Source organism: Pan paniscus, chromosome 9 (genome assembly GCF_029289425.2).
Source record: "Pan paniscus chromosome 9, NHGRI_mPanPan1-v2.0_pri, whole genome shotgun sequence".
NCBI lineage: Eukaryota > Metazoa > Chordata > Mammalia > Primates > Hominidae > Pan > Pan paniscus.
In genome coordinates this window covers 10,648,237-10,672,722 of record NC_073258.2, presented here as the reverse complement: position 1 = coordinate 10,672,722, position 24,486 = coordinate 10,648,237, and the positions used below count along the sequence as shown (strand labels likewise).

Sequence of the window (24,486 nt, the reverse complement as noted above, 5' to 3'; positions counted from 1 at the left end):
AATCCTGCCCTCCCTTCCATGGCAAAGGCTTTGGACTCACTCTCCCAAGGAGAGAGAACCCCCAAGAGCACCAGCTCAGATACATGCAGATGTGAAATCTTTAGAATTCTTTGAAATTGATGGCAGCGGCATGAGGGCCTGACCACTTGCTGCAGGGGTAGCTGTCTTTTGACTTGGGAGGTAACAAGCATGGACTGTGGTCCTCTGACTGTGAGATCACGGGCAATCTTGCTCTACCACCCACTGCTGTGTGTTATTGGGCAAACCACTTAACTTTTCTGAGCCCTGGTCACATAAGTTAAGACCCAGAACATCCTCCCTGCCCCCTGCACAGAACTCAAATGACAGAAAATGTTTTCATGTGTTTTGCCAGCCAGGCAGCACTGTGCCCACCCGAGGAGGTGTTGGTGAGAACACAGTGGCTACATAAAGGGAAGGGTACTTGCAACATGTACTCCTGCCACCCCTTACCTTGAGAAGTCTTCTCATCCCTGGGCCTCATAGAACTTTGGGGGAGAAATTTAGAGAAGTTCAAGGGTAGTTTCCCTAAGGGGCAGCTTCCCAAGACAGCATTTCATGTTGAATCCATGTAGACTCAGGGAACTGACCTAATGACTAGAAAATGAGCATGTGTCCACTTGCTTCAAGGCCCGGATAGTCCTTTCAAGTGACCAGACCTGTCCTGTCCCCTCCATAGGGCTCTCTCCATTGTGGGAGGATTGGAGGCTGGTCGCCTCTGCAGAGATGAGGCCTGAGCCGCTGTGACTACTCTCAGTCTATCCCTGCTCATTCCCAACTCTGGGGCAGGCAAATGCCCCTGCCCCAGTGCGGCCCCAGCTCCCCCTGCTGGCCAGGATGCTTCATCTTTTTGGGTCGTCCTCTCAGATTAGCTACAAAGGGTGCTGTCCCTAGTCTGGGCATGGTGCTCTCCCCCTTCAAAGGCAGCCTCATTGCTTTCCTTCCTACCCTCGTGGCCTGGATCTAAGCTGGCACATCCCTGTGCCAGGTGGGGCTCACAGGCCCTGGGAGAGGGCAGCATCCCTTACCCAACCCTGCCTGGGGGAGTCCTCACTATGATGCTATTCATTATGCATGTAGCATTATGCACATACTGTTATGTACTCGTGGTGTCCAAGGTAGGACAAGCTCAAGGTCCTGAAAGAGGGACCCCTCTGCCATGGGCATGCTCAGTTTGCAGGTAGGGCATAGTCCTTGAAGGATGCAGAAATTTCAACAAAGAGAGACCTGGGAAGACAAAATGATAATGCAGTTGTGGAAGCAGATGGGCCAAGGAGAGTGATGGATCCAGTAAGGTTTGAGTTTCCTGGGAAGCAGGGCTGGAAAAGCGGATAGAGTCAGATTTCTGGATGTGGGGGTCTGGGGAAGGAGGTAAGGGGGTGCTCTGGAGCCCTTTCATCCTAGCAGGGGGATGGGGTGACCAGGGCCTGCCCCCTGTGAGGCTGGCCATGGGGCCTCCCAGGTCCCCCCACCTGGCAGCTTCTAGCTGCCACAGGTTATTGCCCCCCCTATGCTGACCCCAGGACTGAATATTTTATGAACTGGTTTCTCCTGTTCTCAAAGGAATATTTATTTGTTTTTGTTTGTTTTATAATAGCTTTATTGATTTATCATTTGCATACCACAAAATTAACCTTTTTAAAATATATACTTTAGTGGTTTTTGGTATATTCAGAGTTGTGCAGTCATCACCATTATCTAATTCAAAAACATTTTTATCACCTCAAAAAGAACCTTCAGCCCATTAGCAGTCACTCCCCATTCCTCCCTCCCTGGCAACCACTAAACTACTTTCTGTCTGTATAGCTTTGCCTATTCTGGACATTTCATATAAATGGAATCATGCAATATGTGGTTATTGTATCTGTCTTCTTTCTTGGCATAATGTTTGCAAGGTTCCTTCATGATGTAGCATATGTCAGTACTTCATTTCTTTTTGTGGCCAAATCATATTCCATTGTATGTATATGCCATGTTTTATTTATTCATTTGTCAATTGATGGACATTTGGGTTGTTTCTGTTTTTTGGCTGTTGTGAGTAATGCTGCTAGGAACGTTCATGTACAAGTTTTTGTTAAGACCTATATTTTCATTTTTCTTGGGGATATACTTAGGAGGGGAGTTGCTGGGTCATATGGTTTCGATGTTTGTCCCCTCCAAATCTCATGTTGAAATGAGATTCCCAGTGTTGCAGGTGGGGACAGGTGGGAGGTGATTGGATCACGGGGATATCTCCCTCATGAATGGCTTAGCACTATCCGCTTGGTGATGAGTGAGTTCTTGTTCAGTTCCCTCAAAAGCTTGTTGTTTAAAAGAGTGTGGCACCTCCCCCGTCTCCCTTGCTCCCAGTCTCGCCATGTGACTTGCTTTTTCCCCTTCCTCTTCTGTCACGATCGGAAGCTTCCTGAGGACTCACCAGGAGCAGATGCTGGAACCATGCTTGTACAACCTACAGAACTGTGAGCCAGTTAAACCTCTTTTCTTTACAAATTACCCAGCCTCAGCTATGTCTTTATAGCAACACAAGAAAGATTAACACACTGGGTCATATGAAAACTCTGTGTTTGGGGATATTTGTTTTTAAATTCAAATGAATAGTACATGAGTGTTTAGGAGAGAAGCCATCCTTGGTTGTCCAAACTTCCGGAAGGGAGGCTGCCCTTAGCCTGGTACTTCCCTAGTGAGATCCTGGGGTTCATTGGCACTTTGGATAAATCTTTTGCCTGCTGGCTTCAGTTTTCTGATCTATGAAGTGGGGTTAGTACTGATCTTTGCTCACCTCAAGGGCTTCTGTAAATAGCTACTACTTGCCTAGCATATCAAGGATAGCAAAGGACTTCTGCTTGCTTTAGGTACTTTCATTCTTCAGCCCTACAAGTTGAATGTTATTGCTCTAGTTTTGCTGATGAGGAAGCTGAAGCTCAGAGAGGCTAAATGACTTGCCGGAGTTCACAATATGGGTCGATGGCAGAGCCTGAACTTGAACCCAGGCTCACCAGAGTCCAAGTCCCTGGCCTGAACCCTTGCCTCAGATGTGTCTCTAAGCAAGGCAGGGCCCAGACATGGCCAGTTGTAGGCTCTGAAGCGGAGCATGCTGTAGGAGGGAAAAGGATGCTACGAAAGTCCATTTTGAGCTGTGTGACTTTAGATAAGTTGTTCCACCTCTCTGAGCCTCAGTTTCCCCATCCACAAAATGGAAGCAATAATTACAACTTATAGCACCACAACAAGGACTTGGAAAGATGCTGTACATGAAGTGCCGGGCATGATGCCAGGCACACAGAAGGTAGTTGGTAGAAGGTTATAGGGCACATGAGGAGGGGTGAAGAGGATGCAGGGTACTGTGGAACTGTCGGGGAGAAGTGGCTGGCTTCTGGGCTGGTCAGAGCAGGCTTTAAGGAGGAGACCTTGCTTGGGCTGGCCAGGAAGGTGAGCAGAAGGTGGAGAGTCCCCTGGGAAGGCCCAGTGTTTACTGACCTGGTGCTGCTGAAAACCATGAGGGGTTTCCAGGGTTCTCAAGAGATCTCCCATGTTGGGAGTTTGTGGACAGCCTCTGCTGGTGCCCCCAGTCCTTACCCCCAGGCCAGCCTGCAGATGCCTGAGAGGGGGGCTCACATGACTGCCTCAGTTAGCCCGAGTGGTAATAAAACACTTTAAATTTATTGTGACATTTGGATTTAATTAAAAAGTACACACTTAGGGAAGTAGAACATAATGGGGAGAGAGGCAGGGTGGCTTTTCCCCTCCTTTCTTCCCCAAACTAATTAGCGTTGTATTTTAAATTGTTTATGTGCCGCTAATCATCGTAATAAATCATTTATACTGAAAAAGACACACTCGGCTGTGCCCGCCGTGCGGGTTCCGCTCACAGGGCTCTATCGTGAACAAATTGATCTGGAAGTGAATTTATTAACCACTAGGGAAGAAATCATTAGTGCTTTCTCTAAACATTCCCCAGGTACGCTTTATTGCTGCAGTTTATGCTGTAACTAAGAGGAGCATTACCCAGGCCCATGTTGTAATTTCCTTGCAAAGCCAGCAGCCCACTCCCAAGCTGGGGGCTAGGAGGGGCTGGGGAGTCCCTGCCTCCTCTCCTATATGTGATCTGGTGACCCCAGCCTCCTTTCCCGGTGCTCCTTATTCCAGAAAGGGCTCCCTGTGAAGCCCCTGCAGGCCCGAGGCCATGGTGGCTGCATTCTGTTGTCTCTTACCCACAGGGTGGTTCACACTCATTCATGTTTATGTGTCAGGAGTATGGCTTAAAGTTGGGAGCTAGCCAGGGGTTTGGAAAACTCTGGGGCTGGGGCTGAGGGAGTCAGTGATCTCAAAGAATCTTGTCATAGACCAGCTTCCCCACCCAGAGATGGGGAACACACGCACTGTGAGCTGATGATAGGCTGGGAGGCACAAATGGGGCTCAACAGGGACCCAGGCAGGAGTGGGGGGCTGCAGCCGAAGCTGCCAGGAACATCCTCTGTGGGCTCATGCCTCCAAAGGCCTTCCTACTGTGGGCCTGGGGCCCTTTCTAGGGTTTGGCTAGAGCAGTCTGTTCTGGCTTGGTGAGGCCCACTGCCCCGTGCCTCCTTGTCCACCTCACCTGGGTGCAGGGCCCAGATGGTACTTGTACTCCAGACATGGTCTGACAGATGACAGACAGCATGGCTGTCAGCTCCCTGGCTGCAGACTCTGTGCTCTGGATAATGCAGCCTGCGGCCATACCAGCTTGCCCAGCAGCCGGCCCACCCTGCTGACTCTCACACAGGATGACACTTTCCCTTTGCACTTGGGGGCTTCAGACCACTGTCACTTCACAGGGGCTGCACTGCAAGACACTCACAGCAGGCTTTCTCCCACCAGGTTTCCAGAAGAGACATTCACTTCTGAACAAGGATCTTCTGCCTGGGAGCCCATGCCTGGTTTAGGATACAGATCCCAAACTGTCTGATTCCAAAGCTTGTATTCTAAACAGCTTCATCTACGGATGCTCCCCGAACCTCCTCAGCCATGCGGGGGGCTGAAGGGAAATCTGGCTCACGTGGGCCTTGCTTTCAGCGTCTCTCTCGCTTATCCAGGTCTGCAAAGAAGGGCTGAAGCAACCCCCACGGCCTCAATAGGAAGCCCCGGGGCAATGCCTCAGGCAGGCATCCCAGAGGCAGTGCTGTCTCAGCCCCAGCCAAAGGGGTTTCCATCCCTGCCGCTCTTGGGGGTGGGGCCTGGATTCTCCCTCTTAACCCCCAGCCCTTCCTCCCCTCACCCAGCCCCGTGGCTAGCAGATGGGTTCTGGCGGCTTCAAGAAGGAAGCAGGAGCCGGCAGCTGCCTAGGTCCAGCTTGCCGGGAGGGTCCCCTCTTTGTGCCTGGAGAACACATTTAAAAGTTTGAATTCAAAATTGATTTTGAAGGGCCCTAATCTCCCATCCCCTGGTGCTCATGGTGTGTCTACAGCTCCTGCCAGACTCTCGTTTTCTGGTTCAGCGCGCTGGTGCTCACGTCCCTGATGCTGTGAAATTGAGACTCGTCTGAGAGTCCATGTCCTCCTCCTCTGTGGAGATTGCAGGCCTCTTGGGAGCCCTGTTTCATTAGATGGGTGACGCGGGCTTTGCGGGTGCCCAGGGAGCAGCTGAGTTGCCGTCAGGGGAACACAGCTTCCAGATGCTCTCCACCGGTCCCCACAGCTGTGCAGCTTCAAGTGGCATCCTGTTAAGGAACATAGGGGCTGGCTCCAGCAGCCCAGGATGGGATGGGGGTTGGTGGAAGCTACAGACTGAGAAAGGCTTGGGCCTGGGGCTTTTCTGTAGCAAACTCCAGGGGTCGCTTCCTCCCACTGGCCCCCAGAGACTCAGACTATGCTGACAGGGAAGAGTAGTCATTTTTGTAAGCCAAAAAGACCCTCAGGTAGGGAGCTGGGGAGGCTAGGTCTGTGCCAGAGGTGACAGCCAGAGCTGCTGGAATTACAGAGATACCCACTCCCCCCTGAGGGCTGAGATGGGTATTTATGTGTAAAGGGAGGCACGCAGTGGAGGCAGGGGCTGGAGGATGCGTTTTTGCTGCTCTTTTATCTAAAGGATAAAGGGTTTATATTTGCATGAGAGCTGTTGTTCCTCAGCTGGAGCCCTGGGGTGGCTTCTCAAAAACCTGGATTGTGGCAGCCATGACCCAGGAGCTGCTGTGGTTGAATCTGCTTTGTTTGTTAGGGCCACATAGCTACAGGTACCTAGGGGGTGTGGCACAGGGGCAGCAACAAGCCTGATTAAGGCTCCATCTCTAGGGGCCCTGCCTATCTGAATTGGCCCACTCTGGCCAGCAGATTCTTGCCAGTAATATCTGGATAGATTCCATTCAGTCTCTTGATGCATGAATTGAGCTGATGGCTAAACAATGACTGCTGTGGGGCTCAACACTGGGAACACAATAGTGGACAAGGCATGTAGGGCCCCAAGAACAGCCTTCATGGGGCTTTTGTTCTTATGAGAGTACCCAATCAATCAGACTTTTTTTTTTTGTTTTGTTTTTTGGAAACTCACAGAAAAGTAAAACAATTACAAATTGTGATGAAAAACTCAGAAGGAAATTACTGAAGTGTGGGGAGCTCATTTAAATAATGAAATAAGGAGGTCAAGAAAGGCTTCTCTGAGGAGATGACATTTAAGCTGAAGCTTGAAGATGAGAAGGAGCCAAGTATATGCAGAGGCAGAGGCAGGGAAGGGTGTTCTGGGAAGGTAATAGCATGTGCAAAGGCCCTGAGGCAGGAAGGAGTCTGGAGTATGGCTGGAGCACAGTGTGGGAGGGGAAGGCAGACACCAGACCACATGAAGATGTTACAGGCTGGATGAAGAGTCTGGATGTTATTCTCAGGCCATTGGATGTTATGGAAGGGTTTCAAGTTGAGCAGTGACCTGCCCTGGTTCATCTGGAAGATCTCTCCAGCTGCCGTGTGAAGAATTGGCTGTGGGTACCAGACATCATGCCATGCTGGTAGTGCATTGAGAGACGGTGATGGCTGTGGAAATGCGAGATGCAGGTGGGATGAGGAGCAAGAGTTGGCAGGGAAAGGGGTGAGGGGGATGGAAGTCTGAGGACGACACTTAGTTTCTGGCCAGAGTGCTGGGTGGATGATAGTGTGGGAGGGAGGAAGTCTGGGGTGAGGGTACAGGGGCCAGGTTTGGGGAAGAAATCAGGAATCCTGCTTTGGACCTGTTGTTTTTGAGCTATGTCTGAGACTTTCTAGAGACAACCAAAGAATGGAAAGAAAATGCCAATACCCATCCTGGAGAAGGAGAACACATTACAGATAACTATGCAATTAACGTAAGCCTCATTCCAAGTGACAAACTCCAGTGAGCACATGCAGCTTCTGATGTTTCTAAATTCCCCCAACTAAAGAACCACAGAAAATTATGTGAGGCTGTGAGAGCAGACTGCATCTACGCCTGCTCCAGAATCACTATGCTCCAGAATTACATCCAGGCCTTCCTGCAAGCTCTCTATGATCTGAGTATTTGTGTCTCCCCAAAATTCTTATATTGAAATCCCAACACCCAATGTGATAGTATTAGGAGATGGGGCCTTTGGGGGTGATTAGGTCATGAGGGCAGAACCCTCATGAATGGGATTGGTGCCTTCTTAAAAGGGACCACAGAGAACTCCCTTGCCCCTTCTGCCACATGAGGCTGCAGCAAGAAGATGGCCATCTAATGATCCAAGAAGCAACTCTCACCAGACACAGAATCTGTTGGTGCCTTGCTCTCGGACTTCCCAGCCTCCAGAACTGTGAGAAATAAATTTCAGTTGTTTATATGCCACCCAGTCTGTGGTATTCGTTATGGAAGTCTGAACTGACTAAGACAGTCCCCTTAGGCTGTTGCTGTTGCCCCAAACCAGAGTCAGCTTCCCTCAACAAGGAAGATCTGTGGGGGATGTGTGGAAACTCCTCAGTCCCTTTATGTCATGGTGAGTTCAGGCTTTAGATGCAGTATTCCTAAGGATAGGTTATTCTTCACCAAAACGCACTGCAAAAATGCAGCATATGAAGCTTCCCGCTTTGTACTCCTGCACAGGAAATGGCCCCTCTGGGGAGCTCTGGGGATCAGCAGCCCAACCTTTCCCTGACAAGGGGTCTTTTATATTCCCGCAAGGAGTGTTTCAGAGCCGTCTTCTTTTGGTAGGGTCCAGATTGGGTCCAAGTGAAAGTTCACTTTCCCCATTGCTTGGGGAAAAGATGACGTGATGCTGCCTCTGGCCCTGGGACACAGCAGGCAGGGTGTGGATGCCTCCTGGCCAGCAGCCTGGATCTGCAGCCTCGATTTGGCCACTGGTGGCTTTACCCTTGGGCAAGTTGGTGAGTTCTCCGCACTCAGGGTCATGACAAGCATATGTTCCTGGTACAGAGCAGGCACTCATTAAGGGGTAACATGGTTTACTGTCATCTGGTTGAACATGACTATGGTGGCTGCAGGTGCTGGGGGTGAGACTGGACAGTGCTTCCCTTAGGCCTTCCCTCCTGTGGTGGGCTCTAGCGTGCAGGAGAAGCTTGGCACTTAGAGCAGACAAGCATTGCTGGACTTCACCCTGAACCAGGCCCCTCTCCAGGACTTCTTCAGCTCCAAATGTCTCACCCTGAGCTGGGCCTGTCTCCAGGACCTCTCTGCTCCCCGCCCTACCCATCCCCTCATTCACACACAAGGCCCTGGCTGTTGGTTGAGGCTCCTGCCATCATTATAGCCCTGGGTCTGGAGTCCCCAGCCCAGCCTCCTCCTGAGGACATGTGCCATCTCAAGGCTTCTTTGTCCTTCTCAAAGCTGTGATGCAGACATCTTGGCTCTGCTTCTACATGGCCCTCTGCTCCCTTCCCAGCCCTGTGCCCTCTTTTTACTTAGTTTCTGGTCCATGTCCCCTTGCTGGCTCTGCCCAGAAGCCCTTTCAAGATTCCACAGCAGTCATAGCATTTGAAGGACCAATAGATGAGTGGGAAAGTCCTGTGGTCCACCCAGAGACAGTGCCCTGCATGTACAGTCATTCCTCTTGGTTTTAGCCCAGGCCCTGATCTAAGTATGTCCTCAGCCCCCACCCCAGCACCATCTGGCATCCAGGCTGCACCGGAGAATCCAGGCTGTGCAGGGAAGCCCTGGGCGTGTGCTGGATGGGAACTTGAACTCTGGAGTCTGACAGGCCAGGATTCCAATCTCTGCCCTGCAGCCTCCTAGCTGCATGACCTTGCATGACCTGAAACTTCCCAGGCCACCGTCTTCTCATCTGTGAAATGGGGGTAATCATTTAGTGCATCAGAGTTAATATGAAGATTCATTGAGATAACACTGTAAGATGGTTAGCCCAGCACCTGGCACAGTGACTGCTGAGTAAATGGTGGGGTTTATGAAAGGCATACAGAGCTCTGATGACGGCGTCTCCATCTCAGCTCCGTTTTTAAATTGGGTATCACATATATGCAGTTAAATGCTCAAGGCTCAAATGTTCAGCTCAGTGAATTTTTATACAGGTATGCACCCATATCAACACTCAGATCAAGACATAGGACATTTTCAGTACATTGGGCTCCTTGTCCTCCTCTCAGTTGATAATATGTCCCCCACCTCACCCCAAGTAACCAGTATTCTTTTTTTTTTTTTTTTTGAGATGGAGTCTCACTCTGTCGCCCAGGCTGGAGCGCAGTGGCGCTATTTTGGCTCACTGCAACCTCTGCCTCCCAGGTTCACGCCATTCTCCTGCCTCAGCCTCCCGAGTAGCTGGGATTACAGGCGCCCACCACCACGGCTGGCTAATTTTTTGTATTTTTAGTAGAGACAGGGTTTCACCGTGTTAGCCAGGATGGGCTCGATCTCTTGACCTCATGATCCGCCTACCTCGGCCTCCCAAAGTGCTGGGATTATAGGTGTGAGCCACCGCGCCCATCCTCCAAGCAACCATTATTCTGACATCAGATCGGTTTTGCCTGTTTGGGAACTACATATAAATGGAATTATACAGTATGTACCTTTTTGTGTCTAGCTTCTTTCATTCAATATTATATTGTCTGATTCATCCAGGTAGTATGTATTAGTAATTCATTCTTTTTAATTGCTACATACTATTCCATTGTACGAATATACCATAATTTATTTTGTTTTACTGTTGATGGACATTTATGTTGTTTTCAGTGTGGGGCTATTAAGAAGAAAACGTCTATGAACATTTTTGTGCATCTGTTTTGATGGACATAAGCTCTCATTTCTGTTGGGCATATACCTAGGAATATAATTGTTGGGTCATAAGATAACAACTAAATTTTCTCAGCTAATTGCTTTATGCTACTATGCCAAACATTGTTATAAGTACTTCATGTTTATTATCCAATTTAATCCTCAATCCTTTAAAGTAGGCTGTCTTCATTTAGCAGGTTAGTAAATTGAGGCAGAGCTGGGAAGCACCAAAGCCAGAATTCAAGCCGAGGCTGTGTGTCTGCAGGGCCCACAGTCTCAGGGCCTACACTACCCCGCCTCTTCTCACAAGCTCCCTTAAGGGGTGAGCAGCACCAGAGTCAAAGCTGCCAGTCCCTCTACTGAGCTGACTGCCACCCCATGGGCGGAGCCTAGCCTCTCAGCCTTCCTCTCCCTGCCCTCGTGGGGAGCTGGAGGCCATAGGAGCCCCTGCCTCTCTCCCTCATCCTCACAGTGAACATGCTGCCTGCAAGTGGGTGTGCAGAGGGGCGGTAATGACCGTGCTCTGGGTGGCTGTAGCCGCGCGTTTCAACAGTTGTTCTCGTTGGCTTTTGATTCCAAATGAGTAGGAAATGCTATTAGTTCAGGCCTCGCCTGCTGCATGGCAAGGCCCTGGAATAGGAGTGCAGTGAGACGAGAAATTGTGGAGATAAAACTGGTGTGAAATGGAGGCCTTCTCACAAGGCTGGATGTGTCCGTGCGAAATGAAGTTACTTCTGAGAAAACGAGATTTAAAGAGATTCTGCAGAATTAGATTACACTTTCAAATTTCCTTATTAAAGAGGATTGATGCCTAGGAGGGGCTGCTGGTAGGCTTGGTTTGGGATCCTACTCTGCAGTTCCCGGGCCTGGGTGTGGGCCCAGGCAGGCAAAGCACCTTACAAGGTGACAGGGACCCAGACCCCCGAGACCCAGAGAGTGAGTCTCCCCACCTCCAGCAGCTGAAGTAGGCATAAGGATTGTGGGGTCAACTTCTGGGTAATGTCTGACATTGCACGTGGGTCCATGAGGGTAACACTAGAGGGTTCATGCTCTTCCATTTCCTTCCATCTTCAGGCCTCTTACTTGCGGGTTTTGTTGAAATCAGAGCTTGATTCTAAGCTCTGATCCACTTTTTGACACTGTAGTCTTTTAAGAGACTAAACGTGCATGGGGCTGCTTGTGCATATGTGTGCCTCTGTGCATAAGTGTATATTTATATAAGCACACCAAAATGCATGCTCATACACACACATGCGTTTGCTTAGATGCATGGGTATGTATTTTCATGCAACTTACTGAGCACCTACTGTATGCCAGCACTGTGCTGGGTACTCTTGTGGGGAGAATGAAACAGACACAGTCCCTCCTCACATGGACCTAGTGTACGTGTGTGATCATGTGGACGTGGGGAAGTATCTGTGTGCTGCTGTGCATGTGTCCTGCAGCTGTGTGGCGAGCGTCTGCATGCTCTCCATGTGTCTTCTAAGCTCTGTGAAGTCTCCTGCTTGGGTCTCAGCCCCCCTCGGCATGCAGCCCAGCAGCACAGCACGTGAGCCAAGTACTTTGGCCCTAGAGATAGACTGCCAGGGTTCACAGGCCAGCTCTTTCTCCTACTAACCCCAGCACTTTGGGAAGTTGAGGTGGGAGGATTGCTTGAGCCCAGGAGTTCGAGACCAGCCTGGGCAACATAGTTGAGACCTTGTCTCTGAAAAAAAAAAAAAAAAAATTCCTCCCCCCAAAAATTAGCCTGGCTTGGTGGTATGTGCCTGTGGTCCCACCGATGCAGGAGGCTGAGGTAGGAGGATTGCTTAAGCCGGGAGGTTGAGGCTGCAGTGAGCTGTGACCACATCACTACACTCCAGCATGGGAGACAGAGGAAGACCCTGTCTTTAAAAAAAAAAAAAAATACCAAGGCTACACTTGCCTCCAGGGCTCTTTCCAGAGCAGCCAGAGGGTCCCGGAGCTGTCACCCTCTGAGTTGCCACAGCAACTGCTTCCCATGTGGCTGGTCACTGGAACAGCCTGTTGGACAGATAGGGTGGCTTCCTTCTACACATACTTGCACTGACCACTAGACTGGCCTTTGGGTGGAGCTGGACTATGGCCAGTGCCAGGGTGACTTTAACCACAGTAGAACAATCAACTCAGTTCGTTGCTCCTCAAAATAAGTGTCTCTCACTATCCTGTCTCATGTGTTGAGGAGAGTGACACTAATCAGAGTGAACGTTTTGCTGTGGCCCTTAGTCCTTAGCACATCACATAAATTAACTCCGTTCTTTCTCATGGTGACTCGGAAATGAGTACTGTTTTCATACCCATTACACAAAAAAGAAAACTGAGAAAATGTTAATTGAGGTCACACAGTCAAAAGTGTCAGACAAACCCACATTGAGAGATATTCCATGAAATGACTGGCCTGTACTCTTCAAAAATGCCATTGTCTTGAAACACAAAAGAAAGGTTTAGGAATTCTTCCAGATGTAAGTAGACTAAACTTGACAACTGAATGCGATGCAGGGCCCAGGATTTTTCCATAAAAGATATTTTTGAAGAAATTGGTAAAATCTGAATGAGGTCTATAGATTAGATAATAATGTTATGTCAATGATAATTTTCTGATTTCAATTATTATACTGTGGTTATGTAAGAGAATGTCCTTGTTTTCAGCAAAGCATTTGCAAACCGAAAGTATTAGCGGGTATAGAGGCTTCCTGTTTGAAACCAACTCTCAAATGATTTAGGGAAAAAATTATAGGTAAGTAGGTAGAAGTAGGTAGAAAGATGGAGGATAAATCAAATGTGGTAAAATGTTATATGTAGGGAATCTGGGTGAAGGGCTTACAGGAATTTTTTCTACTATTCTTGCAAGTGTTCTGAAAGTTTGAAATTATGTCAAGAGACAAAAAGTTAAAAGAAAAAGAAAGCAAGTGCTCGAGCAGGGATGGTATCCTGGGGCGACCGTTAATACTATCAGTTCCTGTTCACTGTGCCCTGGGCACCAGACTCTGTGCTATGGCCTCATGTGCAGAACCTTATTCTATCCTCACCACATTCTGAGTGGAAAGACCATTGTGGCCCCCCAGTACACACATGCCAGTCAGAAAGGTGGGGGGATTTAATCCAGGCCCCCCAGCTCCTTGGAGCAGTTCCGACTTGAAACTAGGCTCCCTGATTTCAAGGTCTGAACTCTTAGCCTCAGTCCCACTCTTGACTCTGACCTTTTTGGGAGAGTGGGGATGGGCAGGACAAAGGCGTTTCTTTCTGGAGTAGTAGCAGAGTGAAGGTCCCGGGACACAAGCAAACAAGATCCATTTGCGGGAGGGAGAGGAGCTGTGTTCCAGGATCCTGCAGGGAGCAGAGCCAGCAGTGCCAAGCAGGACACACTGGCGTGTGGGAGGGGCTGCAGATGCCCAGTGGAGTTGCCAGGAGGTGGCCACAGTGGCTTGCAGCAGGGGAGCCACGGGGAAGAGCCTGGAGTAACCTGGAGCTGGGTGAGGTAGACGTTCTGGGCTGGAAGACTGGCCTTGGAGGAGCTCACTGGGGTAAGCATCCCCCAGGCTGCCATCCAAACCAGGGGCACTGGTAGTACTGGAGCCTGTGGGCTTGGCAGTTTGGGAAAGTCCATGTGCTGGAGCTGAGGGGCAGCTGGGCTGGGACAGGTGGGCAGGAGTTGCTGGGGACTTGGGTCTGGCCTAGTGGACTGCTCTGGGGTCCATGTGAAGATGAGGGCATTTCTCCTCCGGGCTGGAGGGAGAGAGTGGGAGGGGCGGGATGACCTCTGGCAGTGCCTCCCCGTCACCTGGACTGTCTGGCTTTCCCCCAGATTAAAGAGCGGAGGGTGAGTGTCTGGCAGCCAGATGAGTCAGACTGGGAGGCTTCTCTCCGAGCCTGGCTGCCTCCTTCCACCAGCAGCCCTGCCTCCACCCCCTGCTAGAGGTAGGGGTTGGAGTTCAGCCTGTTTCCCCTCCAATGTTGTTCCCCCCACATCCTGAGACTTAGGGGTGACCCTGGGTTGAGTGGACTGGTTTATTCTGCTGGGCCCAGTGCATGCATCTGAGTGTGTGCCCAGGCGTGCGTGTCGGCGCAAACATCATCCATTGTGAAATATCAGTGTTTTCATGGGTGAGTAGTAATTACTGGGTAATGCTTTAAAACCTTTCCTGAAGGAGCACAAAGCCATTTTTTTTCTAAAGTCAGGAGTACATTGAAAGGATTACCATGTAGATTTGATTTTTAGATAACACTAAAATGGATCCCAAATGGACTTCAGCAAAGGGATGCTATCTCCTTAATGGAAAGTGCATGGCCCGAGGCTCAGGTCCCAGAGCCAGGCTGGGGAAGGAGGGAGGGAAGAGGTGTCTGCAGGGGGGCAGGCTGGCAGATTGGGTGGGGGGCTAGGTGGGAATGGGGGAGGCAGAGCAGGAGGGAGGGCCTGGACCCTGTGGGGAGCTTATCCCTCCATCTGGGGAGCAGGAGACTACAGAGCCCCTCCTGAAAGCCCCTCCACCTTTCCAGGAGTGTTTTCAAGTCTCCTGGACCAGCCCGGTGAGAGCAGACACAGCATGGATGCCCTATGAGGAAGGAAGGCTGGCTCCACTGTTTTGTTTGTTTGACCCCCAGAGCTCTTCCACTCTCCTGTGAGAAGCAAGGGATTGCTTCCATTTTTCTTATGGGCAGATGAAGGAAGTTAGGCCCAGAGAGACCAGGGGGATATGCTCTGGACCCCATGGCCACAGGACTGCAGACCTGGAGTCTGGTCCCAGGCCCCTCCCATGGGGCTGCCCTGGCTCAGGCTTCCCCCAGGATGCCAGCCTTTCTCGTGGGAGGTCTGTAGGCCCAAGGGTCTCTAGACGCTCTGGGGCCTTCTCAGCCAGGCTGACCCTGGTGTTCCATGTCTTGGTGGACATGGGACACTTTGGCAGAAGCTGTGTGGCTTCTATAAGAGTTCTCCAGAGCCAGGAATCAGTTCAGCACCCCAGAAGAGGGGTGTCCAGGTCTTAAGGTAACCTGCCTGTGCAGAGGCCAGCCTGGGCACGGGCAGTGGGGAGGGGGACCTGCGGCAGCTGGCAGCTTCACCCCTCATGGCTTCCACAGGGTCCTCTAGGTGCCAGATGCCTCCAGTGAAGAGATTGTCGACGAGTGCTGAGTTTACAACCCTGCAGGAGCCAGGACAAACATGCTGGGGTCTGAGCTTGGAAGACCAGCCTGTCCAAGAGCCAGGGTAGATGGAAGAGAGAGTGGGCCAGCTGCTTCACGTGCTGGGGCCTCTCACCGTCTCCCTTCATTTTGGGCTATAATTTAGTGGGCTAGGGTCTCCCCTGAGTACGGAGGTTCCAGCCATTCACCCATGTTCTGGTAATAGCCCAAATATAGAGCCCTGGGAGGGGCTCAGGACCACTGGGAAGGGAGCCAGGCCTGCTGCAAGCCTGGCTGAGCAAAAGGAACGTGAGCCTTATAGGGGCTGTAGCGGGGGCGTGGCCCAAGATTTTCCCAGTCGATGTTTGAGTGCGTACCTCTGCTGGCTGCATGCTCCCTGCACAGGGCCTAAGGACAAGGTCCTGCCCTTGGAGCCCTACCCTGGTCCAGGTCCCACTCTGGGAGGCCCCTCATTTCCCCATCCAGCTATTTTAACTCCTCTCCCATTTCCCCACACCTCCCTGTAGGCCAGGACTTGGAAGGAGCCTCACAAGACCCCTTCAGTTCTCAGGGGTATCTGCTCCCCAGCTGCCCTCCTTGGGCTCTTTCAGAGCTCTGTGCCAGGCTGGGCCCTGCTAGAAGAGACACAGGCAGGCCCGAGGACAGAGTCATCCTGTGCCCCATCCCTCTCTCAGACCAATTAACCTTTAGAGCTGCATTAAGGAAATTAGGCAGCAAACTCACCAGCTAACAGACAGGCCCTGCCGGGACTGCAGGGAGGAGAAGGAGGAGGGAGCCACTGGCCCTGCGCACTGTAGCCTGTGGGTGGGCGCCAGCTCCCCAGACTCACCTGTCCAGGAGAAGTCTGAGGAGCCAGCTGGGCTGAGAGCGAGCACAGGAGAGGAGAAGGAGCCCTGGGGCCAGCTTGACGGTGGCTGACTCAAGCCCCTGTAACTGTCTGAGCCTCAATTTCCCCATCTGTAGTATGAGAACATTTAACTGGAAGAACTCTGAGGGCTCTTCTGACCTTACATCTGTGGATTCTGAGACCAAGGCCTCTTGTGGCTGGTTCTCCCCTAACGCCCAAGGAGGAGAGAAGCAAAAGGAAGGGAAGCAGCCCAACCATTCAGACTCTGGGCTGGGGGCAGTGAGGAGGGCTGGGAATGGGAGGGACACCAGGGGATGGGAGGAAGGCCAGAGCCCTGGAGAGAGCAGGGGTCCTTTGGAGAGGACGGGGCCAGTAGAAGGACAGACTCCAGGGGAGTGTTGGAAAGCCGGGGAGGTGGGGAGGGGTGGGCCCCTATCCAGCTGCGCCTCGGTCAGGAACGGAGCATGCACACGCTCCCTGTCTTCACAAGGGTTCTCAGGCAACTGCCACAGGCTCCTGCCCTGTAAAGTCACAGAGCAGGGCTTCTGAGGTCCTCTGCACTTCCCTCCCAGCCTCACGGGTCCACATGGATGTCCAGGCTACTGGATGACATATGTCCCCATCTCCTCCTCAACGGTCCCTGTGGTTCCAGGAGAAGGGACTAGGAACCCGTGCCTCTGTCACTTCATGCCCACACCTGCACGTCGTGCCTGTGTGTGAGGGGTGTGTGTGAGCGCACATGCTCGCCTGCCGCGACGGGAGGCTCTGCCCTGTGGTGAACATCACGTTGGGCCCTTTGTACTTGGTGCCTGTGTGTATGTTGGGAAGCTGGTATGGGCCCTGGGAGGGGCTGATGGCTGAGAGATCCTAATCCTGGTAGAATGAGGAAGGATCCAGAGGCTCAGAGCCTGCCCTCCCCCAGGCCAGGGCAGGTGAGGTGTGACACCGCCTGAAGCATTCCCAAGGGGAGCCCCAGCCAGGCCCTGCCAGCTGCCTCCGCTTGCCTGCCAGGAGCCCCAGAGCCTCTGCTCCCTCCTGGGAGTGTCCCAGGGGCGTCTCACTTCCTTCTTGATGCCATCACAGCTCTACATGGATAGACCAAGAGGCTGTAGCACTTCAGCTGGAGAAAGACGAGTTGGCACAAAGATCTGGGGGTTCTAGAGGACCTCATGGGCCTGAGGAGACTACATTTCTTAGGCTTATTGCTGAAAGAGCCAAGGTGATGGCGGCTTCGCAAGGCGAGCTTCAGGCTAACTCCAGATGAGACCGCACAGGGGATAGAGGCCGGGGCAGGGAGGAACAACTCAGGGAGGCCAGGCCTGGGGTCTGTGTGTGCCTTGGAGCAGAGCAGCCTCTGGAGGGACCTTCACAGGGCCAGGGAAACAGGCTGTGCCATGTAGCCCAAAGGGCAGGACCCGGAGCCAGGGGAGGGGGTTATTGGGGAGAAAGCGAGGGCTCCTGGGAGCCCCAAACCTAGAGGGGGCAGCAGGGAGAAGCAGTGAGCTCCCCATTCTTGGGGGATATTCCTTGAGGCCCAGAGCTACGGGGCCCATCCTGCGTTCCTGTCTGTCTGTCCATCTGCAGGCGTGCCGATGCTCTCCGTCCAGCCCAAAGGGAAGCAGAAGGGCTGTGCGGGCTGTAACCGCAAGATCAAGGACCGCTATCTGCTGAAGGCATTGGACAAGTACTGGCACGAAGACTGCCTCAAGTGTGCCTGCTGTGACTGCCGCCTGGGCGAGGTGGGCTCCACCCTCTACACCAAGGCCAACCTCATCCTGTGCCGACGCGACTACCTGAGGTGGGCTGCCAAACCCTGGCCTCCCAAGCCCTTGTCCTGCTCAGAAAGCTCCCCATCCTCAGCCCCAGCGTGACTGTGCCCCTGGCCCTAGACCCAGTACCCTGTGTGTCCTCTCATTCTTGACTGTCCTGCCCCTGCCCTGCTTGCCCCAGATACCTGAGAAGTCACCTGAGGGGAAGGCCCAGGTCGTTATGCCCTTGGACTCGGTACCCAGCACAAGTCCAGGGCAGGCATTTGTAACCTGGGGCCCCTAAGTTGAGCTTTCTGAGGGCCCCAGTCTGGCTCCGCCCCCCTGCCTTGGCCAGGTGCTTCTGACCCACCTGATCTGGAATCTGGGAGGGGATACCTCAGAGGGGCTTTGAGAACAGGTGTGGAAGCTTTGACTTCCCCAGGACCCTCCTCCCTAATGCAGTCTCTTTCCATCTCCCAGTGTCCAACTTTCCTTTCTAGATGGTCCTTGGGAGCAGGCATCCATTTGCCCAGGGAAACTGGCAGGCAGCCATATCCTAGGAGCAGGGCCACTGATGCTGGAGCTTCAAGACCTGGGTTGGAACTAGCTGTGAGCCTTTGGCTCCTAATCTTCTCCCAGCCTCAGTTTACTTCCCCGTGAAGGGTGAAAGAATGATGCTTCCCTGCCTTGCATTCCTCTGAGCTCTAACTCACCCTCCCTACAATTTGGATCCTATTCCCTGGGGCCACCTCCCCCAATTAACCCTCCCTGAGGCCATTTATGACATCAGCAAGGCTGGAAGGAGGCCACAAAGCAGGGCCTTGGCTGAGACCCAGCACCTGCATTTGGCTCTGTCACAGGCTGCTGGATGGTTGCCGGGCTTGTGGGGAAGGAGGGCTCATCGCATTAATTAACAGGTCGGGGCAAGGGCTTCATGGGGCTCCCTCTGCCCAGGTCTGGGCATGTTGCAAGGGGGAGGTTATCAGTGGAAGCTCCCTCAATTCCCCAAAGATCCTTTGACTGACCCGCCTGCCCCTTTTAACACCTGCATTTAAAAGTGATGCAGTAAAACAGAATCTGTGACTTAGTGCTCCTTGCCAGGGCTGGAGGGGAGAGGCTGAGACCAGAAGCAGGGGTTAAGGAAGAATGTTCAGGCTAGGCGCGGTGGCTCATGCCTGTAACTCCAGCACTTTGGGAGGCCGAGGCAGGCACATCACTCCAGCTCAGGAGTTCGAGACCAACCCTGGGCAACATGGTGAAACCCCGTTTCTAAAAAAAAACAAAAATTAGCCAGGTGTAGTGGCTGCATGCCTGTAGTCCCAACTACTCAGGAGGCTGAAGTGGAAGGATTGCTTGAGCCCAGATGTTTGAGGCTGCAGTGAGATGTGATTGCGCCACTGCACTCCAGCTTGGGTGCCAGAGCAAGACCCTGTCTCAGAAAAGAAAAGAATGTTCCTGGGGATTCACCCCTTGAGGACCTAGAAGGGGCCTCCATGTCTGGAGGTTTAGGGCATCACCTGGGGGCTGACCCTACCAGGTTAGGACGATGTGGCAGACCATCTGATGGGTTCACAGGACTTGGAGAGAGAGGCCCACAGTGTAGGATGGGCTTATCAGGAAAAAGCACCCTCAAGCATACAGGGCCCTGCCAGCTACTAGGGATGGAAGGTAATTTTTTTTTTTTTTTTTGCTCTGGCAGAGGCAAGGAGTGACTGTAGGACCATCTAGACCAGTGGGCTGGAATGGGAGCGTGGCTTCCTTGAGCTGCTCAGGCCTGGAGAATGGCTGTCCAGAGCCTGCGCCCTCTGCAGCAACTGTTCCTGGGCCGATGGCAAGAAAAGCCCCTCTTGGCAGGCAGATGCTGTGGCCTAGCCTTTGTCTGCCTTAATCTGAGCCACCAGGCAGCTCAAGCTGATGAATAATGGAGCCAAGCTCATCTGCAGGCGCCTGAGCTTGAGCTGGACAAATCAGGGATTAAAGGGGCCCCCCACCCTCCTCTCAGCCTCCTTGCCTCACTTGGGGCTTGCTCTGTCTGTGTGCAGGAAAGAAGCAAGGAGGAGCCGGGATGGCTCAGACCATTGGGACATCCAGCCAAGGGCTGGCCTGCATGGGGAGGGAGTAAACTCCCTGTCCCTAGAGCTTTACAGCCAGCAGCTAAGAGGAGGGGTGCCTGCCTCAAAGAGGCATTTGTGCCAGATGTCCTTGGTGCTTCCTTTGGGCATCAGTTCTGTTTTACAGCATCTTTGAATAGGATCATCCATCCCTATTTTACAGAAGGATAAACTGAGGTTCAGAGAAAGAAAAAAAGGGACTTAGGCAAGTAACAGTGAGTTTGTCATGGAAAAAAGATTTAATAAAACACTTTAATTTTGGCAAGGCACAGTGGCTCACACCTGTAGTCCCAGCACTTTGGGAGGCCAAAGCAGGAGGATCAGTTGAGGCCAGGAGTTCGAGAGCAGCCTGGCCAATATAGTGAGACCCCATCTCTATTTTTAAAAATCAAATAATAAACACTGTAATGTTAAAGGTGGGAAAAGCATGCCATGCAGTGGTTTAGAGCACGCCTTCTGGACCAAGGCCCTGTGACTGTCCAAGTTGTTTCTCTGTGACTCATATTTTAAATCTTTAAAATGGGGAATAATAATAGTACCACCTCCTAGGTTTGTTGTGAGGATTAAGCGTTTATCTTTGTAAAGCTCTTAGATTAGTGGCTGACACATAGTGAACACTACCTAGGTGGTTGCTTAGTGAGTTGTGACTGAGAATTTACAACAGGTTTCACAACTACCCCATAAAGGGTGTGTTTCAGGCTTTGTTTTACAGATGAGGTAAATGAGGCTCAGACAGACTCACTGACTTGCCTGAGGGCACACAACCCAAGATTCAGTCTGCCCCTGAAATTCAGGCTTGCTCAGGGCCCAGCCTAGGATTCTCTTGGTGGCTCCAGGGCTTGAGGACCTTTGTGGGAGCCTGGGAGGGGGCCTTGGGATGGGCAGTGACAGCCAACTCCTGACTCCCTACACACCCTGCCTGGAAGGGGATGTGCTGATTTATTGGCAGCCTGATCTCTGGGCAGAATCTAGATGCTGCCCTCAGTGCTCTTATCCTATTGCCTGAGCCCACCTGCTGAGCCCACAAGTTGGAGTATGGGAAGGACCCTGGATGGAGGCAACTCCTTTCCCCCTGCCCACCCAGCTCCCCAGAATGCTGCTGAGTCCTCTGCGCCCTTCCCTCGGCAGGCTCTTTGGCACCACAGGGAACTGTGCTGCTTGCAGCAAGCTGATCCCAGCCTTCGAGATGGTGATGCGGGCCCGGGACAACGTGTATCACCTCGACTGCTTCGCCTGCCAGCTCTGCAACCAGAGGTCAGTGCTGGACTGGCCGACCCAACACACTCCCCAGACGCCAGCCTGAGGCCTGCTGGGATGGGCCAGGAGCACGGCGGAGGCGTGCACGCAAATGCGGGTTGCGTGTGTGTATGTGGTGGTGCGTGCAGGTTATGAGCGTGCATGTGCTTTATGTGTTTTATGTGTGTGTAAGCTCGGTAGCCAAATGTGTGCACTTTAATATTGGGTGTGCACATCTGTGTGGCACATTCTGTGTGAATATAATGAAGGCGTGCATGAGTTTACTGTGTATGCATAGTTGAGTGTGCATGTGCATGCATGTGTATTTGTAAATGTACAAATGGGCACATGTGCATGATGGAATTAATATGCATTTGTACATGTGTTTTTAAATGTCTGGGGGTGTATGTGTATGTGCAATGTGTGTGCATGATGAGGTGAGTATGCATGTGTGTATACATGTTTTATTTTATTTTTTGAGATAGTCTAACTCTGTTGCCCAGGCTGGGGTGCAGTGGTGTGATCTCACAATCTTGGCTCACGGCAACCCTTGCCTCCCGGGTTCAAGTGATTCTCCTGCCTCAACCTCCCAAGTAGCTGGGACTACAGGCGTGTGCCACCACGCCCGGCTACTTTTTATTTTTATTTTTGTATTTTTAGTAGAGACGGGGTTTCACCATGTTGGCCAGGCTGGTCTTGAACTCCTGATCTCAGGTTATCTGCCCACCTCAGCCTCCCAGATTGCTGGGATTACAGGTGTGAGCCACCGCGCCCAGCCTGTATACGTGTTTGAAACGTGCATGTGCATGGGATAACGTATCCTCCCACCCCCGTACCCAGTGTATAGTATGTGCATGTGTGTGCATGTATGTTCCAGTGAGAAGGGGTTCCCAAATCTGGAGGGCAAAGTCCCCTCAGGGAGTGGCCACTCTCTCCTCACCCAGCCCTTGTGATTCTGGTTCCAGCCCAGCCTATTTTCTGGTCTCTTGGCCCCAACTCTGTGCCCTAGCCCTGTGGGAGTCCCTGGGGACCTAAGGAGCCAGAGCCCTTCAGCCCTGGCTGGGGCCTAGCACCAGAAGGCAGGCGCTCTTCTCAGGAGCCCCCAGGTCAGGTAGGAACGCATACAAGTGCTCCCTGAAGTGAGGTTCAGAGGGACCTACAGGGAACGCTGGTCTGGCTGGGGGCTCTGGCCGGACCTGCTGTTAGGAGGGCTCAGTGAACTTACAGCACCACCTGGTGGTTGAACTGGGATCTGCTGGAACTAGGCCAGCGATCTTGGGGTCTCACTAAAGGCCTCACCCACCCTGGGGACATCTTTAGGGAAAGGACCGGAATCTTCCCTTACTTGGGGAGGACTAGGAGACCAATGAAGGGCTTTCCTTCGGTAGGAGAGGAGATAGTGGAACGGGGTTACCTCCTAGAAGGATGCTCTAGGTAACTTATCAATTTTGTTTAGAGGAAGAATGCCCTGTACTGAGCCATCCTCTTAAATTGGGGAGAGGGATAGACGGATGGAAAAAACAACCATTTTATCCCTCCTTCCTTACCCATCTCTGCCTTTTTTTTTTTTTTTTTTGAGATGGAGTCTTACTCTGTCGCCCAGGTTGGAGTGTGGTGGCGTGATCTCGGCTCACTGCAACTTCCGCCTCCTGGGTTCAAGCAATCCTCTGCCTCAGCCTCCCGAGTAGATGGGATTACAGATGCCCACCAGCTAAATTTTTTGGATTTTTAGTAGAGATGGGGTTTCACCACCTTGGCCAGGCTGGTCTTAAACTCCTGACTTCGTGATCCACCCACCTCAGCCTCCCAAAGTGTTGGGATTACAGGTGTGAGCCACCACACCCAGCCCCATCTCTGCCTTTCTCCATCTGTCTCCCCCCTTGGTCTTTCTCTGTTTGTGCTTTCCCTTTCTCCCTCTCTGGGACTGGGGTAGGCTGTTCCTGCACCTCTCCACCAACCCCCCTAACCCTACACTCACCTCCACAGGAGACCTGACTATGGAAGCCTGTGGCCCAACTGTCTGTCTGTCCTACCACCTCAGGCTACAGGGCCTGGCCAAGGTTGGGGCTGGCCTGGGGGAATTGCCCAGGTGTGCCGTGGGGACTTTTGGCAGTTCCCTCTGGAAGGTTCAAGCAACAAACTCCCCCCACCACCTCCCACATAGCTCACCTCATAGGCCAGGCCGGCTTCTGTCTGCAGCCCCCCCTTACCCACTGGGACCTTCCCATGGCTTCTCTCTCTCGCTTGGATTTTCTAGATTTTGTGTGGGAGACAAATTCTTCCTGAAGAACAACATGATCTTGTGTCAGATGGACTATGAGGAAGGGCAGCTCAATGGCACCTTTGAATCCCAAGTTCAGTAACGCCCGGCGCCTGGCCTCCAGGCCCGTCTGTCCATCTGCCCGCCTGCCCACCTGCCTGGCCGGCCAGCCAGCCACTCTACCAGTGCAGGCTGGCCAGCCGCTCTCCTGCCACATAAGAACTTCTCCGTCCTCGATGGGAGGGATGGCCCTTCCTCCTCCACCACCGCCCGTCTGTGTGTGACCCCTCCTGGGGCCAGGCCGGGCCTGTACAGTCTGTCTTCTGTATATAAATGGGAACATTTATTTTATGAGAAATGTAATGCGATTTTATTACTGGCGTGGATTAAACTTATGAATGTTTCCGGGAGGTTACTCTGCGTTGTTCACATGACTGACACAGACCTGGGGCCCCTCCCCTCTGCCTCTCAAGGGCAGGGCACAGAGCAGGGTAGGGGCCTCCAGCATGTGCTGTTGCTGGGCAGGGGAGCAAAAGGTTGGCTTTAGGGGAAGAAGCTGGGAGGAAGGAGACAACTCAGAGCCTCCAGCCCCAGCCAGAGGTGAGACCTGGGGTATCTTCCGTCTGGGAGAGCACACACTCTGGCCCTGAGTAGGTGCCTAAGAAGAGGGGCAAGATGAAGCCTTCCCTACCCTGTGTTCCATCCCCTCTGTTGAGACCCCAGACTGACTGCACAGATGGGGACCCAGCTCTGACCTTCTCCCCAGTAGGACCACAAATCTTGTGTCCTCTGCCATGGGAGCACCATGCTGAAACCTCTCTTCCCTTTTAGGGTGACAGACAGCACTTGTTGTCTCTGCCCAGCAGCTGGGGCCCAGCTTTCTGCTCTTCTGAGTGAGCAAGAAAAATCCTGTTT

The 24,486-nt window shown here is 52.3% G+C and overlaps 1 protein-coding gene across 7 annotated transcripts in view; it reads left to right on the top strand.

Moving 5' to 3' along the window:
- LMO1 (LIM domain only 1) overlaps positions 1–23,984 on the top strand; it is a 44,412-nt gene extending 20,428 nt beyond the window's left edge. For 5 of the 7 annotated variants that reach the window (XM_057299092.2, XM_034932090.2, XM_063608091.1 and 2 more), the window contains 3 exons: positions 17,801–18,014; positions 21,204–21,329; positions 23,569–23,984. In XM_057299092.2, coding sequence (XP_057155075.1) covers positions 17,801–18,014; positions 21,204–21,329; positions 23,569–23,674 — 446 coding nt within the window. In that variant the 3' untranslated portion in view covers positions 23,675–23,984. Of the gene's footprint in view, positions 1–13,603; positions 13,755–14,043; positions 14,149–17,800; positions 18,015–21,203; positions 21,330–23,568 lie in introns of those variants that run through there. The other 2 variants (XM_008971379.3, XM_034932089.3) reach the window with 2 other exon arrangements.
- Positions 23,985–24,486: the final 502 nt, after the last annotated feature.